The 14,524-nt window shown below is 50.1% G+C and overlaps 2 protein-coding genes across 2 annotated transcripts; one reads left to right on the top strand and one right to left on the bottom strand.

The window, feature by feature from the left end:
- Positions 1–801: 801 nt before the first annotated feature.
- On the bottom strand, positions 802–4,420 carry LOC123080667 (F-box protein At5g49610). The gene has a single exon (XM_044503601.1). The coding sequence runs from the start codon at positions 4,360–4,362 to the stop codon at positions 3,217–3,219; it is 1,146 nt and encodes a 381-aa protein (XP_044359536.1). The 5' UTR covers positions 4,363–4,420; the 3' UTR covers positions 802–3,216.
- Positions 4,421–6,013: 1,593 nt separating this feature from the next.
- LOC123080666 (S-locus-specific glycoprotein S13) lies at positions 6,014–9,471 on the top strand. The gene is made up of 5 exons (XM_044503600.1): positions 6,014–7,930; positions 8,358–8,462; positions 8,548–8,729; positions 8,995–9,058; positions 9,138–9,471. The coding sequence occupies exons 1-5, from the start codon at positions 6,523–6,525 to the stop codon at positions 9,173–9,175; spliced, it is 1,797 nt and encodes a 598-aa protein (XP_044359535.1). The 5' UTR covers positions 6,014–6,522; the 3' UTR covers positions 9,176–9,471.
- Positions 9,472–14,524: the final 5,053 nt, after the last annotated feature.

Genomic DNA, 14,524 nt, shown 5'->3' with positions numbered 1-14,524 from the left:
TTGCGTGTGCGTAGAATTTTTTTTGAAATTACTACGTTCCCCAACATGTAGTCCATAGTAGAATCTCTAAAAAGACTTATATTTAGGAACGAAGGGAGTATATTGCATTGATAGTGTAAACCGCAACCACACAATCAAAATATTTTGTCGCCAATATGTACATTTATCTCACACATGCATGCAACAGCTAACTGACTCTGGGTAGCCTGCAAGTGATGAGCTGAACAATTACATCCAGTAACAAATGATCCGAGTGTTTTTTTAACTTATTTCTACAATTGTATTGCCACACAAATCATGGTGTGATCTTGGGATAATCTGCTTTCAACCGATGATACTCGAGATGACATCTTGTCAGTCAGAGAGAAAAATGAACATGGCTGGCAGTTCCAGTGCCTCAACACAAACGAAAATTTGGGACCAAAGCCTGACCATGACAATCCTTTCTTCTGCTTGCTGCCAGTACAAGTATTATTTCTTCAGCTTATGCTAAAATGGAACATCATATGAACCATTAATTCAATAAACTGCTTAGCAGCTAAAGTGAGACACAATTCCAAACAATGCAACAGAAAAAGGAATTACATTATATCATTTCAGCACCGAACTAGATTGAATGAATTGCAACAGAACATTTTACTGAAAAAAGTGGACTATAATGCAATCATTCCATTCAATGTAACGGGTAGTCCTCCAAGCACTTCTTACAATCAGGTGAAACTAGCAAGTGACCGAATTGAGAGGATAATCTGCCACATTTAATCATCAGCTAGAACAAAACTAGATAATCACTCCAGAATAAAAAGAAGACCTCGATAAAAGGCAAAGTCAATTCTTTAATTCAAGAAATCGGCCTATGCCGAGCATGCGCGCGCCACCAGCAGAAGAGCTTCCTGGTGTTGGTCGGAGACAATGACAGTCCTATCCCAGACTTTAATCACACAGTGGTACACCAACTCTGCCCGAATTCTGCTTGTCAGTTTACTATTGTATTGCTGCCTGAGGTATCATCCCCCTGGTGACCGTCGTCGGAGCCGCAGCTCAGTATTGACTACATACCTATTTTCTATATTGACTACATACCTATTTTCTACACACATGTCGCTCAAAAAATAGGCGATCCATGGCTTTGAAGATATGCTTGCTCAGGGCTAGTGGGATCTTGCTGTTGTTATACGTTCATCGTCATGCAGTCTGAATTTTGAACATACCGGCTGCAAGGTAGGCTCCAGCGATAAACTTCTAACATTTTTTCTTGTTCCCCATCACCTGTTTCTTCTTGCTGCATGCAGGAACAAAGAAACGCATCTAGAATGCACAGGGTGCCTGGTCAGCGACAACAGCAGCGTATGATGTGTCTTGTTGGCTGAAGAAAACAATAAAGTGGATGTTCTCAGGTAGAGCAGTGTTAAATGTATTACTGATAGTGATCACAGAGCAAATATGAAAAGATAAAGACAATAAATGCATTGCTCGTAAGCTTTCTAGTGTATGTGAATAAATATATTTCTTTCAGTGATGAATTAATCAACAGCTACAAATCCAGCTTTTTTACGAAGGATTTTTGCAACTGTCAAACCTTAATTCTCCTTCGAATTTTGTTGACTTAAATGTGCATCAGCTCTTAACTCGTAATGATCTCGGAATAAACAAACTGGAAGGAGTTTTTTTTTTGTCAAATAAGCACAGATCAGCAAACAAGTACTCCTAACTGTGAACACCAACTCTTCACCATATCCATGATTCACATGATACCTGAGACATGAAATAAGAGCACCCATGAATCCATGATAGCAATCCTGGTTGTATCCACCCACCAAATTTACTTTTTCTCCCAAGATTGGAACATGCATGATAATGTGAGGGCAAGGCCATTTCAGGAAAGAGTAGACCATGGATGCCTGACTAATTATTACTCCGTATGTTCCTACCAACCAAATTATTCTGACAAGTATTCTTCACAGTACCAACAACATTGCAATGACTTTTTGGCAGTAACTTGATCAATCAAACTTAGCATTACCACAGATTGGTATCATCAGCCAACTTTTCTGTTTAAACCAATACTTCTTACAAGAGCTTCCTGATCACAGCTTTATATGCATCGACAGAAGCCCACAGGCTCAAACTTTATATAGCAGCTCATGACTCATGAGGATACTAAATTACTAACAACTAGGCCGTTTGATCATCAGCTAGAACAAAACATGGAAACAGGAAACCAGTGTATATTGGCTAAATATTTAGTATAATGAAACCACTGATGACCTTTAAGAAAGACTGAAAGAAGAAAATCTCGATTAAAAACCAAGTCAATTCTTCAGTTCAAAGGAAAACCGAGCCACAAGACAGATCAATGGTAACCATTTCAAAAGCTGGCCAAAACAGCTTCAGCCCAAATGGATATTCACAGTTTTTCACAAGTATAAATTTCATGCAACTATTACACGGTCAGTACATAAAAGGAAACTAGCCGGCTCATAGTGGACCCAATTCATACGCATTGCGCCAATCACAGGACAAAAGAACATGGCTGACACTTACAGAATTTAAAGTGGAGCACAATCTAGAATCTGACCACGAGAACCTTTCTACTACTTATCAATATAAAGGTTCCATTTCTCAAGCTTATGTTAAGATCAAACATCACATGAATCATTGGTTCCTTAAAATGGTCACAGATAAAGTGAAGTGATAAATATAACTCCAAATGATACAACGTAAAGGAAGAATTAAAACAGTATGTCTCAATACCTAACCAAATGCAATGGAATCATGAAAAAGAAATGAACTGCAGCACAACATTTCATTGAAAAAATGACTATAATTAAAACAGGATAATCTGCCTCATTTCTTGTCAGCTAAAACAAAACAGACAAACATAAATCAAATATACATTTGCTAATTATTTAGTATTAAGAAGAGCACTGGTAATCTATAAAAAGAGGACCTTGATAAAAGGAGAAGTTAATTCTTCACTTAAGTAAACAGAGACTTGCAACTTTAGCATCAAGACTTACGGCAGCCACTTCAGCCCAGAAGAATATTCAGAGAAATATAAACATAACTATGAAATAGTCAAGCTTCTTGATCATAACTTGTCTATGCATGAAAATGAAACTAGCAGGCTCATAGTGGACCGAACTGATACACACTGCAGCTCATGAGGATACTGACAGTTGGGCTAGATAGAATCACCACTTGATATAACATCCGTCAGATGAAAGGCGCAGAGTTGGCAACATAACCCTCAAGTGTCGGAAAGAAGGTATGTTGAACAAGAGTTTGCTTGAGCTGAAGATTTGCAGGACCGAGGCCTTTGCGATGGAAAGTAGCAACCAACTTGCCACCAATGTCAACATGAAGTAGCCACTCACCAAAATTGACCAGTAGGAGCACGTCACCATCCCAAGGCACGGCTACCACCCAAGAACTTCCGTCAAACTTTCCAAACCGCAGAGTGAGGTCTGCAACCGAGAACTCTACCCGGTATTTGCAGGCCCAGACCCCTCTCTCGTAGTCCTGCGCCATCCAGATATCAATGGTTGTCCCCCCATCATTAAAGCCGGACATGCCAAGCATTTCATCCATCTGAAACAACTTAGCATGGCCAAGAACAACCGGAGCGCGCATCTGCCGGAACAACTCAGTCGTGGTGTCGAACACCATTATCATGTTGCCTGGTGGGCGCCAATGCAGGCTACCACGAAACAGGAGAGATCCAAAGGTATATGTCAGCACCTCCGCATCGAGGAACCCTATGTGCCTCGGCGGCTGGCCGGAGCCTAAAGTGAAGATGTAGGAGCCGTCTTGAGCGGCGGCAGGTACCAGTTCACCATGCATCAATGCTGAGGCCCGGTACATCAACAGCCGGTAGTCGCCGGTGGGGATGTGCGGGTACATCCCCAGGAGCGAGTACTCGACGCCGGAGCCATAAGCCAGGGGGAGGGGAGCGTACTGGCGAGTAGCGGGGTTGCAGACGGCGAAGCGCCAGTCGCGGACGCTGGTGTTGCGGAAGGAGAAGACGAGGAGGCCGTCGCAGCAGGCCTCCAGATGGTGGAAGTCGGAGTCTTGCTCAAGCCGCGCGACGGGCCGGAGCTGGAGCTGGCCGGCGCCTGCCCGCTGGTGGAAGGGGATGATGTCGAGGGACTGGACCTCGTCGCCGACGAAGTTGAAGCCGTAGAGGAGGGGGAGGGTGGGCTGGAGGGCGTGGTGGGCGAGGAGGAAGCGGCGGGCGGAGGTGGCGCTGCGCCACGCGCGGCAGACGGCGCGGCAGCGGAGGAGCGATTTGGGGGGCAGCCGGACGAGGATCTCCCAGATGGTGATCTCGTCCGGGAGGCTGCGGTGGGGAGGATCTGCCATGGTCGCCGCCGGCGTCCAGCAAGAGGAGTGAGTGACGGCGGCGTTGAGGGGAGTGGGAGGTAGGTTTTGCTCTCTCGTCTCGTGGATTGAAGTTGAACTGGGCTTAAACGGGCTGGGCCAAACCTAGGCCTGGGCTGAAGCCTTCCACTGGCCCACTGATGATGGATGCAGCCGAGGCCAGCCCATTCCCCCAGTCCAGTGCCAGCCTTCAGTTCTGAACCCTACCGGCGGAGCGCCGGCGCTCATTCCTCCGGGCCCCGACCTCAGGACCTCATTCCTCGGGCATCTCGCCATCGAAAGGCATCAATTGAAATCCAGAGCAGGAGCAAGGTATATTTTGTTCATTCGAATTCGTGTACTGCAATTTTTTTTTGTGTCAGTGTATGCATTGATTCAGTGTAGTTAAGTGCCCACGATGCAGGATTCAGTACTCGTCTGGTTCTGTAACCGCTACAAGCAGAGCTACACTGATCTGCTTCTGAACTTCGATGAATTCAAGTCAACCGTTCATCCTGTGTGTTAGATTTTATCAGCGTGTGGTTTCCTTGAAAAAAATGCGTGGTGGTTCTCTCCCCACGCTGATCTGCTTCTCACGATGTGGTGGCCCACGGAGTGGAGCATCGCCATGGTTTGCTGCAGAATCTGAAACCAACCAATTAACTACAGAGTCTGAAACCTCGTGTTTAACTCAGTTCGAATAATACTATCTTTTGTTATTGGTAATTTTGGTCATGTTTATCTTTTTTTTTTGGATCGTTAAATGTCGATTTCTAATTCTGCCATAGCTGTGCAACTGAGCTATAGTTGTCTATGCCATGACATGGGATACTTTCCCACTCATATAGTTTTTTTTATTAACTGCTCATCATGTATGATAAAAATGTCAAGTTTTAGTTAGATCTCTTTTCTGAACTTCATTGCCTCATGGGTTGTATGCAGACTCAGCATGGACTCCATTCATCTTGTAGCGGGCATCATGGTTATCGAAGGTACAACACCTTGAAACCCCAAGTTGAAGTCAAATGTGATTTTTTCTACCAAAAGCATAGTTCTGATAGTGAAAAGACAAAAGAGTAAGATTTAGCAGGATGCAAAATAAGACAACTACATGAGTGGGAAAGAAGGAAGGTAAACAGTGAGAAAACACCGGTTAGATATTTGTTAATGAAATGATAGGAGGAAATGTCCAGGTTTTGACTTCAACACTGGTTTATCAGTGCGTGGCCTTGAATATTCATCTAGAGCAGCTCAAGTTATAGTTCCTCATATCTTATTGGAGGCAACGTCACAAAAGGAACTAAAATGAAAAAAAAAACATCAGAGATACATAACATAATCAGCTCATCTGAATCTACACCTTGGCTTCCATAGTGATTCTGTGGACAAAGGTAGCAGAGATGAGATGATTAAAGCGGAATACTATTCGTAGGCCTTTATTCCGGCCAGCTGCCAGATAATTAGAAAAGGCATTAAGATGATGTCGACAAATAACTATATTAATTAAAATCAAATTCTGTTGATTATACATCATGATGTGTGTGTTTGCACAATATTCCCTTAGGATCATATGTACCTTGTTGCTCCCCTGAATATTAGAGCTATTAGTTTTCTCTTTCACGGTTCTGAGTAACTTTCTCTTGATTTTATCCGATGATGTTTTCAGTAGTAGGTGAATCATGTAGTATTTGGCATCATGCAATCTGATTCATCCTCTGGCAGGCATCCATAACCTCTGATCTTGGACAGTGTACTAACTGAAACATGTTTCATATTAAACGTTATTTGCAGAGGTAGATGTGTAAATTATAAGTGGTAAATGTGCAAATTAGTAGTGTTCTCTCATTTCCATTGCGGGAGGTCTGACCATTAGTAGTGTCCTCTGACAATATGCACGTGTAACTCATCTTTTGCAGCATGCAACTCATTTTTTGTTGATCAAGTTGATGATCTAAAAATATGCGTGAGCCTTCTATATCGAAACGGAAGAAGTATCATTTTGCTAGTCTCTGCTTTCTTTGTCTTACTGTCACCTAGTCACCTTCCTGGCATTTACCACTCTCAAGTTGATAGGCTGATAGATAGTGATGCATCAGGATCCATTCCACAAGTATCCCTCCGTTCACACTTCACTGTCTATCTTAACTATTGACAAAGAAGGAAATGGAACAGTGGTTCACCTATTTCAACTGCAAGGTTAGTTTTCGTAGTAAACTGAATTTTCCTCAATCTTCTCCACCCAATCTTATCCCCTTCTCTGATCCTGCTGTAAGCATGCATCTGCCTTCCCTCCACTTGTTCATCATCATGCTCCTGATTCCTTGGCCCTTCAGTTCAGTGCGTCTCTGCGCACCTGACAGCGTGCTTGTCCCTGGCATGGGTCTCACTCCTGGAAAAACTCTCACCTCGGACCAAGGTTCGTTCGCCTTGGGCTTCTTTACCCCCTCAAACTCAACTAAAAATATGTATGTTGGCATATGGTTCAACGATATCCCATTGCACACCGTCGTCTGGGTTGCCAACCGCGATAATCCGATCACTGATGCTTCATCCGCGGTGCTTGGTATGACCAACAACTCCAGGCTTGTGTTGTCTGAAACCAATGGCCGCCACATACTTTGGATGTCAAACATAATTGCTGGCAGCAACTCTTCAGCCAAACTTCTCAACAACGGTAATTTGGTAGTCTTATCATCAGATGGTGCCATGTTATGGCAGAGCTTTGAAAACCCAAGCGACACCGTCCTTCCTGGCATGCCCATGCGGACGACCCACAAGACACACCCACCATGGCGGATGATCTCTTGGAAGGGCCCTGAAGACCCTTCAACAGGCAGGTTCTCTGGTGGGAACGACCTTGACACTCCCCTACAGTTCTTCGTCTGGGATGGGTCAGTGCCATACTTCCGTGCCACTGTGTGGAACGGATATGTATCCTCCAACGTGGGCCTCCAGACCGTTAGTCCACTCATGTATTTGACAGTTAACAAGGGCACCGATGGTGAGGCCTATGCAACATTTGGACTATCAGATGGCTCCTCCAGGATAATTTACAAGGTTGACTACTCCGGAAAGACCACGCTATGGAGATGGAATACCAGCTTGACAGATTGGACCCCTGCTATACCATCGTCGCCAGCTTACCGGTGTAGTCTCTATGGATACTGTGGTGCATATGGCTACTGCGACAACACAGAGGCAATTCCCACATGCAAGTGCCTTGATGGATTTGACCCTAGTAACAAAACAGAGTGGGTTAGAGGCAATTTTTCTCATGGTTGTTGGCGAAAGGAAGAACTGCAGTGTGGTGGAGAGGACAGTTTCTTGACCTTGCCAGCAATGAAGGTGCCAGACAAATTTGTACGCCTGTGGAATAAAAGCTATGATGACTGTGCAGTTGAGTGCAGCAAAAATTGCTCATGTGTAGCGTATGCTTATGCTAATCTAAGCACCAGCAACATTGATGGGGATGCAACAAGGTGCCTGCTGTGGACCGGGGAGCTGATTGACGTGGAGAAGGGTGGCGCCGTCGGCAATGAGAACCTGTATCTCCGGCTTACTGCCTTGTCAAGTACATTCCTCTTTCTATTGCTCTTGTTTATGTCCATGAATGTTTCAGTTAAGAATTTGCGTGTAACATAAGAAGCAGAGCATGACAACTTGCTGCTTTAACTTTGGCTCCACCACTACAGGCAGCAAAATCACTAGAGGGCATTAGTTCTCAGAATCCTAACATGCTAAACCGAAAATCTATGCTTTCAGTATTCAAACTATTCGAGTATATGTGCTATCTCCATGATGTTGCCATTTTGTTCGTGTTTGTACTATGTATATATGTCAACGCATTAATATGTCAAAATGATGGTACAGGTAGTGAGCCCAAGTACACATCTAAAACATTCCTGATGCAATTAACTAGGTTACTTGTGATACTTAGATAACACTATTAAAGTAAAGTTTTGCAATATATTAAACCTCATAGCATCGTTCCTTTTCAGGCAAAGGGCGAAAGAGCATCGTAATAAAAGTTATACCAGCAATTTCAGCAAGTGTATTGCTGATACTTCTATTGGCATGCCTTGTATGGTTCCGCAAGTTTAAAGGTAGTCCATTGATTTAATTTTTGAAGCAGTTTGGAAGACACATATTGTGGCCCTTTTAAGACAACAAAGATGATATTTCTCTTAGGCAAACATGACAAAAAAGGAAGACCAAGGAGACTGATAATGGGGGACTTGCGCTTTAGTGATGGACTCGGAGAGGAAACTCATGAACTTCCATTTATTAGCTTTGAGGAAATAGTCGCTGCAACAAACAACTTCTCCATGTCCAATTTACTCGGAAAAGGCGGCTTTGGCAAAGTTTACAAGGTAAACATAAACTCTACAGTGTCTCCTTAATTGCACCGAAATATGGAAATTTTCTGTGATTCAAAACTGAACCATAGTATTTTGTAACCTTAATTTTCTTCCTGCTGCTATAATGCAAGGGCTCTTACATGGCAACAAAGAAGTTGCTGTGAAAAGGCTGAGTAGAGGTTCTGGGCAGGGGGCAATAGAGTTCAGTAATGAAGTAGTTGTGATTGCTAAACTGCAACACAAGAACCTTGTAAGGCTTGTCTGTTATTGTGTGCAGGGTGATGAAAAGCTACTTATTTATGAGTATCTACCAAACAAAAGCCTTGACACCTTCCTTTTAAGTATGTTCTGATCACAAATTAATCAGTCAAAAATCAGTTGATGCCACATCTGAAATCATAATCCCATACATTATTGCAGATTCTAAAAAGAAGTCAATGCTTCACTGGCCGACATGATTCAATATAATAAAAGGAGTGGCTAGGGGCTACTCTATCTCCATCAAGATTCAAGACTGATGATAATTCATAGAGATCTGAAAACAAGCAATATTTTTGTCGGCGTCCTGGGAACGGGAGTCCCCAGACTTGCCTGCCTGTGGCCCACGGCGTGGCTCCACCAGCAGCCCTGTACGGCCCATCTTCACCAGCAAACACTCAAGACCCTCGCGAGGGGCCAAGCCTCGCGAGGCGGACGACGCAAGACCTCCTCGGGGGCGGCCTCATCAGGCTGGCTCGCGAGGGGCGGAGAGATCAAGGCAAGGGGCACCTCGCAAGGTTCCCGTGACGTAAGCCATGACGACCGGGGCCAGGCGGGCGCCAGCGCGCGCAGTGTCCTTGTTTCCTTTTTGGTGCTAAAGAGGCAAGCGCAGGCGAGGAGTCCCGAGGCATCAGGCAAAGGTTTTCATATCGGTGCAACGAGACCAAGACCAGCAGGACGGCAGGACGGAGGTCACCGTGGAGCCCAAGACGGCGTCACCACCAGAGCCTTTGGCAGGCGAAGACCACCTTTAGTCAGGATAACTTGTACTAGTTGTCTCCCTTCAAAATTGGTCGTTGTGGCATTCCTTCCCGCCTAGCATTTGGGAAGAGGATCAGGGCCTCTATAAATAGGACTAGCCACTACCACAGGAGGCAACTAATCTTGGACGGATCATTCGGATCACCAGCCACCACACTAGCTCACCGAGCACAAGAGCACCTCTCCTCAGGAGGCTATTCTTCCCCTATACTAGTTCTTCCTTAGACCAAGAGGCAATCCACCACACCACACTGGAGTAGGGTATTACACCACATCTGTCGGGGATATACCCCGCGGTATGACCCAGCCAGACTTGGTGACTCACCAGAGACCTGGCCAGACTTGGCGACTCACCAGAGACCTGGCTGGAGCTTGGCGACTCACTGGTGATCCGCCCGAACATGGCGATTCACAGGTAACCCGCCTGGACATTGTGACTCACTGGAGACCCGGCGGGCGGATCAGACGGATGACAAGGCCCAAGGCCCAGCAGGCTGGCTTATACTCTGGTGGGCTGGCTTAAGGAGAAAGGGATGACGAATATTTCCTTTACGAGGAAGCAAGACCCGGACTTGTATTCAACTTGTAAGAAAAGATAGACTAGTCCTAGTCCTACTAGGACTCCGCATGTAACCCGCCCCTCTAACTTATATAAGGAGGGGCAGGGCTCCCCGAAGAGGGACAAGCAACAAGAAACAATCTCTAGGGCTAGACACAAAGAGCCGGCTTACCGGCGACTCTCTCATGATCATAATGAGACCTAGCCACAAACAGCATGTAGGGCTATTACCGGATGATGTTTCCCGGGGCCCGAAGCTGTCTAAATCCTTGTCTTGTGTTGCGTCTCTCGATTCCGCCCAACCCCTTCAAGCTACCGCATAGATGCGTTGGCCTCACGACTAAGTCCTCACACTAGGACATCTGCCGTGACAATTCCACGACAACATCGGTGGCCCGAACCAGTATAAACCTTGTGTCTCTTGTTTTGTGAGTTCGACGCGCTGAGCTTTGAGATCGCGGTGAGGGCATGAGCTAGGGGGAGGAGAGATCTTCGTGCGCACCCCAGTGTTCGAACCTCAAGGGTTTTGCCGGAAGCCGAAATCCGACATTTGGCGCGCCAGGTAGGGGTGCGCCGAAGCTTTCCTTTCGCCGATCCGCGTTCCATCGCTCCATCGCATCCATGGCGGACGCGCGCCGAGCACCGGGCCGCCTTGCCGCCCGTGTCGCTCAGACAGCTCCTGTCGGCGGGCCTCCCCGTCGTTCTCCGTCACCCGCTGCCAACGCCGCCACCGGTCCGGCGGGAAACGAGCAGCAAGCGTCCTCGCTGCACCCTCGGTGCGGCGGGATGGCCGCACCGCCACTGCATCGCTGACCCCAGCCGGCTCATCGTCTCACGCTCGTCGCGCTCCCACGGACGCGCAGGCCGCGCTGCTCATGGCACGCGAGCTCCTGCGCTACTGCCCGTTCGACGACCTCTACGAGGACTGGTTGGACCGCATCACTGAGCTCGTCAGCGCCGCTGGGGGCTCCCCGCACCATCCCTCTCGCTGCCTCACCCTCCGCCAGCTGTGGGTGACGTAGCTCACGGAGCACCTCCACCACCTCCGCACCAAGACGGCGCTCTGGCGCCAAGGCGCGCCGCCCCCCGGCGTGACCCGCCGCGTCGGGCCCCCGCGCGAGAAGAAGGATGCTGCCAAGAAGTTCCCCGGCCGCAAGAAAACGCTCCTGCACTCCCGGCGCCACCATGACAAGACCGTGCGCCGCCTGCGGCGGTGATGCGCGGACACCAAGGGCAGGCCCCACCTTTGCAAAGGGCCCTGGTGGCCACAGCAGGCTGCCGCGCCTTCACTCCTGAGCTGCGTGGCGTCGTCTGGCCGGGCAAGTTCAAGCCGGATCTGCCCCCTCGCTACGACGGCACCCCCGACCCTGCGGAGTTCTTGCAGCTCTACGAGCTGAGCATCGAGGCGGCCAACGATGACGAGAAAGTCATGGCGAACTGGTTCCCAATGGCTCTCAAGGACGGTGCTCGCTCGTGGCTCCTGAACCCGCCCACGGGCTCGATCTCCTCCTGGGACGAGATGCGCGACCGCTTCGTCGCCAACTTCCAGGGCACTCGCGACCGCCCTCCGGCCGCGGGTGACCTGCACCGCATCAGGCAACAGCTAGGAGAGACCTTGCAGAAGTACATCCAGCGCTTCAACAGCGTTCGTCTCAAGATCCCCAAGGGGACGGACGAGGCCATCATTTCGGCGTTTTCTGATGACGTCCGCGACGTCAAGATGAAGGAGGAGCTCGCCATCCACGAGGAGTTATGCACGGCTCTGGAGCTGTTCAACCTGGCGACCAAGTGCGCAAGAGCTGAGGAAGGGCGCCTTTCCCTCCTCGAGCTTCCAGCTACCGACCCGGGGGAGAAGAAAGCCAAGGCCAAGGACGTGAAGCGCAAGGGGGTGGCTGTGCTCGCGGCGGAGCCTGACACAAAGCGCGTCCGGGACCATCCCGAGTCGTCCAAAGGCAGCCGACCGTTCTGCGCCTTCCACAACGTACACAACCACAACACCAACGACTGTCAAGAGCTCAGGGCCATTCGAGATGGACGCTTCAGTCGACGCCCCGAGCGCAATGACCGGGGCTACGGCCGAGGAGGAGGACGAGGCGGAGGACGCTGGGACGATCGCGGCCCCCGCCAGGAGTGGCGCGACCGGCCTCGCGAGGACCGCTGGCAGGACCAGCCTTGTGAGGGCGCCTGGAGGGATCAGCCTCGCGAGGACCGCCCTCAGGGCAACGCTGGTCTTCCTCCACTGCGGCCGCCAAGAAGGAACGACGATCACCATCAGGACGAGGGGCCTGGGGGCTTCCAGGAGCCGCGAGCTATCGCCTGCATCTTGGGCGGAGCTCAGGCCCCAGCATCTCAGTGTATCTTCAAGCAGTTTGCTCGCGAGGTGAACGCAGCCCTTCCCAGGCTTGAGGCCACGCGCCCGCTCAGGTGGTCCAAGTGTGCCACTACTTTTAGCTCAGCGGACCAGCTCAAGTGCGCGGCCACTGCTGGCGCTCTCCTGATGCTGTGCTCACCCGTCATCAGCAACGTACAAGTCACCAAGACCCTCATCGACGGCAGCGCAGGGCTTAACGTCCTGTCCTTCGAGACATTCGACAGCCTCCAAGTGCCTTACGATCAGCTTCAGCCTACCAAGCCCTTCTCAGGAGTGACTGACGGCTCCACCACCCCGATAGGGCAGGTCCGCCTCCCTGTCACCTTCGGACAGCGCGACAACTACCGCACCGAGCTCATCGACTTCGACGTCGCCCACATCCGTCTGCCATACAATGCCATCCTTGGGTACCCAGCGCTGGCCAAGTTCATGGCAATGACCCACCACGGCTACAACGTCCTCAAGATGCCAGGAAGCGGCGGGATCATCATAGTCCCCTGCGGAGAAAGAGATGCGGTGTGCTCCCTCGAGCGCGCCTTCCAAGCCGCAGCAATCGAAGACCCCGACAACCAAGGCACCATATACCCTCCTGAGGTTATCCCCAAGAAGAAAAAGCAGCTACTCCGTACAGGGCCTCAGGGGAGCAGCGCCTCTAGCGGTGCCACATCAGGATCGGCGCCCGGCGCCCTCCTCGGGCAGGGCTCGGGGGCTCTCTTCTGGAGGGCCTCAGACCTAGCCAGCATCACGAGGGAGGCGCTTGGGCACCACGTGGAGGCGTTCTTTGCGGCACGTTTCCCTCAGGAGGGCACCGGGCGAGGAGCGCCCGACGCTCAGGAGTTCATCGCCAAGACCACTCAGGAGCTGCAGGATGCAAGGGCCATGCGCCGCGATCGCCGCCCACCTGGCGCAGCTCCCCATCCAGGCGAGGATGGCGGGCTGCGCGTCTGCATTGACATCCCAGGGCTCAACAGGGCCGCATCTCAGGAGCGCTTCTGGCCTTCGCACGTGGGGCGTTGCGAGGGCCCACCTCACAGCTATGTTCGCATGCCATTCGGCCTGCCGAGCATGGCGACCGCCTACCAGCGCAACCTGCGGAGCGTCCTGGCGATCCAGGAGGCCAGACATCATGCAGTCCTGGCGGAGATGGAGACGGTCCTCAAGGAACCGCCTGGACCCCCAGAGCCTCCTGAGGCTCAGGGCCCCGGTGGCTCATGAGGAGCAACCCCTTCGCCATGCATCTTCAGCTACCCCAACATTCCTTCGACAATGGAACCAGGTGACATTTTCCAAGTTTATTTAGCTGGGAGCGCCCCCCGGGCTGCATCATTCCCAGGCTGCGTGGGCCTGTCCCTACGGCATGTATCCTTTTACGTCTTTAGCTTACTCTGCTGGGGGCGCCCCTCGGGCTGCATCATCCCCAGGCCGCTCGGGTCCGACCCAGTGGCATGTATCGTTCTCGCATTTACCTAAGCTAGTTCGCTTTCCATGCATAATCTATCTATGGTTATCACCTGCTTGATTATCACCCATCGTGACTGCCCGCGTCACCGCTCTGCCCCATGCTCATCCCGCAACGGGAGCTACTCACGCTGGCACGGCGCTTGTGCTCGGGTCCGTCCCTGCAACGCCGACAAGTCTGAGCGGTCGAGCTCTGACTCGCGGCACGCCCCGCGCACGTCACCTCACCAGGCCCTCAGTGCCTTCATCTTCTTGCGGAGCGACCAGCGGCAGACCGGCAACCGTAGTGGCAATCTGTGTCCCTCCTCGCGCTGACCTGCAGAAACCTCCCGAGGACAACAGCAGGCGGTACCGCGGGCTCCCTCTTCTCCCATGCAATTTGCTTGCGCGTTAAAAGGG

Source organism: Triticum aestivum, chromosome 3D (genome assembly GCF_018294505.1).
Source record: "Triticum aestivum cultivar Chinese Spring chromosome 3D, IWGSC CS RefSeq v2.1, whole genome shotgun sequence".
NCBI classification, from domain to species: domain Eukaryota; kingdom Viridiplantae; phylum Streptophyta; class Magnoliopsida; order Poales; family Poaceae; genus Triticum; species Triticum aestivum.
This window is presented reverse-complemented; position numbering and strand designations above follow the sequence as displayed.

What these genes read in the sequence shown, in the direction of transcription:
- LOC123080666 (XM_044503600.1), top strand. Translation starts at nt 6,523, where the DNA reads ATGGAACAGTGGTTCACCTATTTCAACTGCAAGGTTAGTTTTCGTAGT. An exon ending in CCGGCTTACTGCCTTGTCAA is followed by an intron (nt 7,931 to 8,357) that starts GTACATTCCTCT and finishes GTTCCTTTTCAG; the next exon opens with GCAAAGGGCGAAAGAGCATC. An exon ending in CCTTGACACCTTCCTTTTAA is followed by an intron (nt 9,059 to 9,137) that starts GTATGTTCTGAT and finishes ACATTATTGCAG; the next exon opens with ATTCTAAAAAGAAGTCAATG.
- LOC123080667 (XM_044503601.1), bottom strand. Translation starts at nt 4,362, where the DNA reads ATGGCAGATCCTCCCCACCGCAGCCTCCCGGACGAGATCACCATCTGG.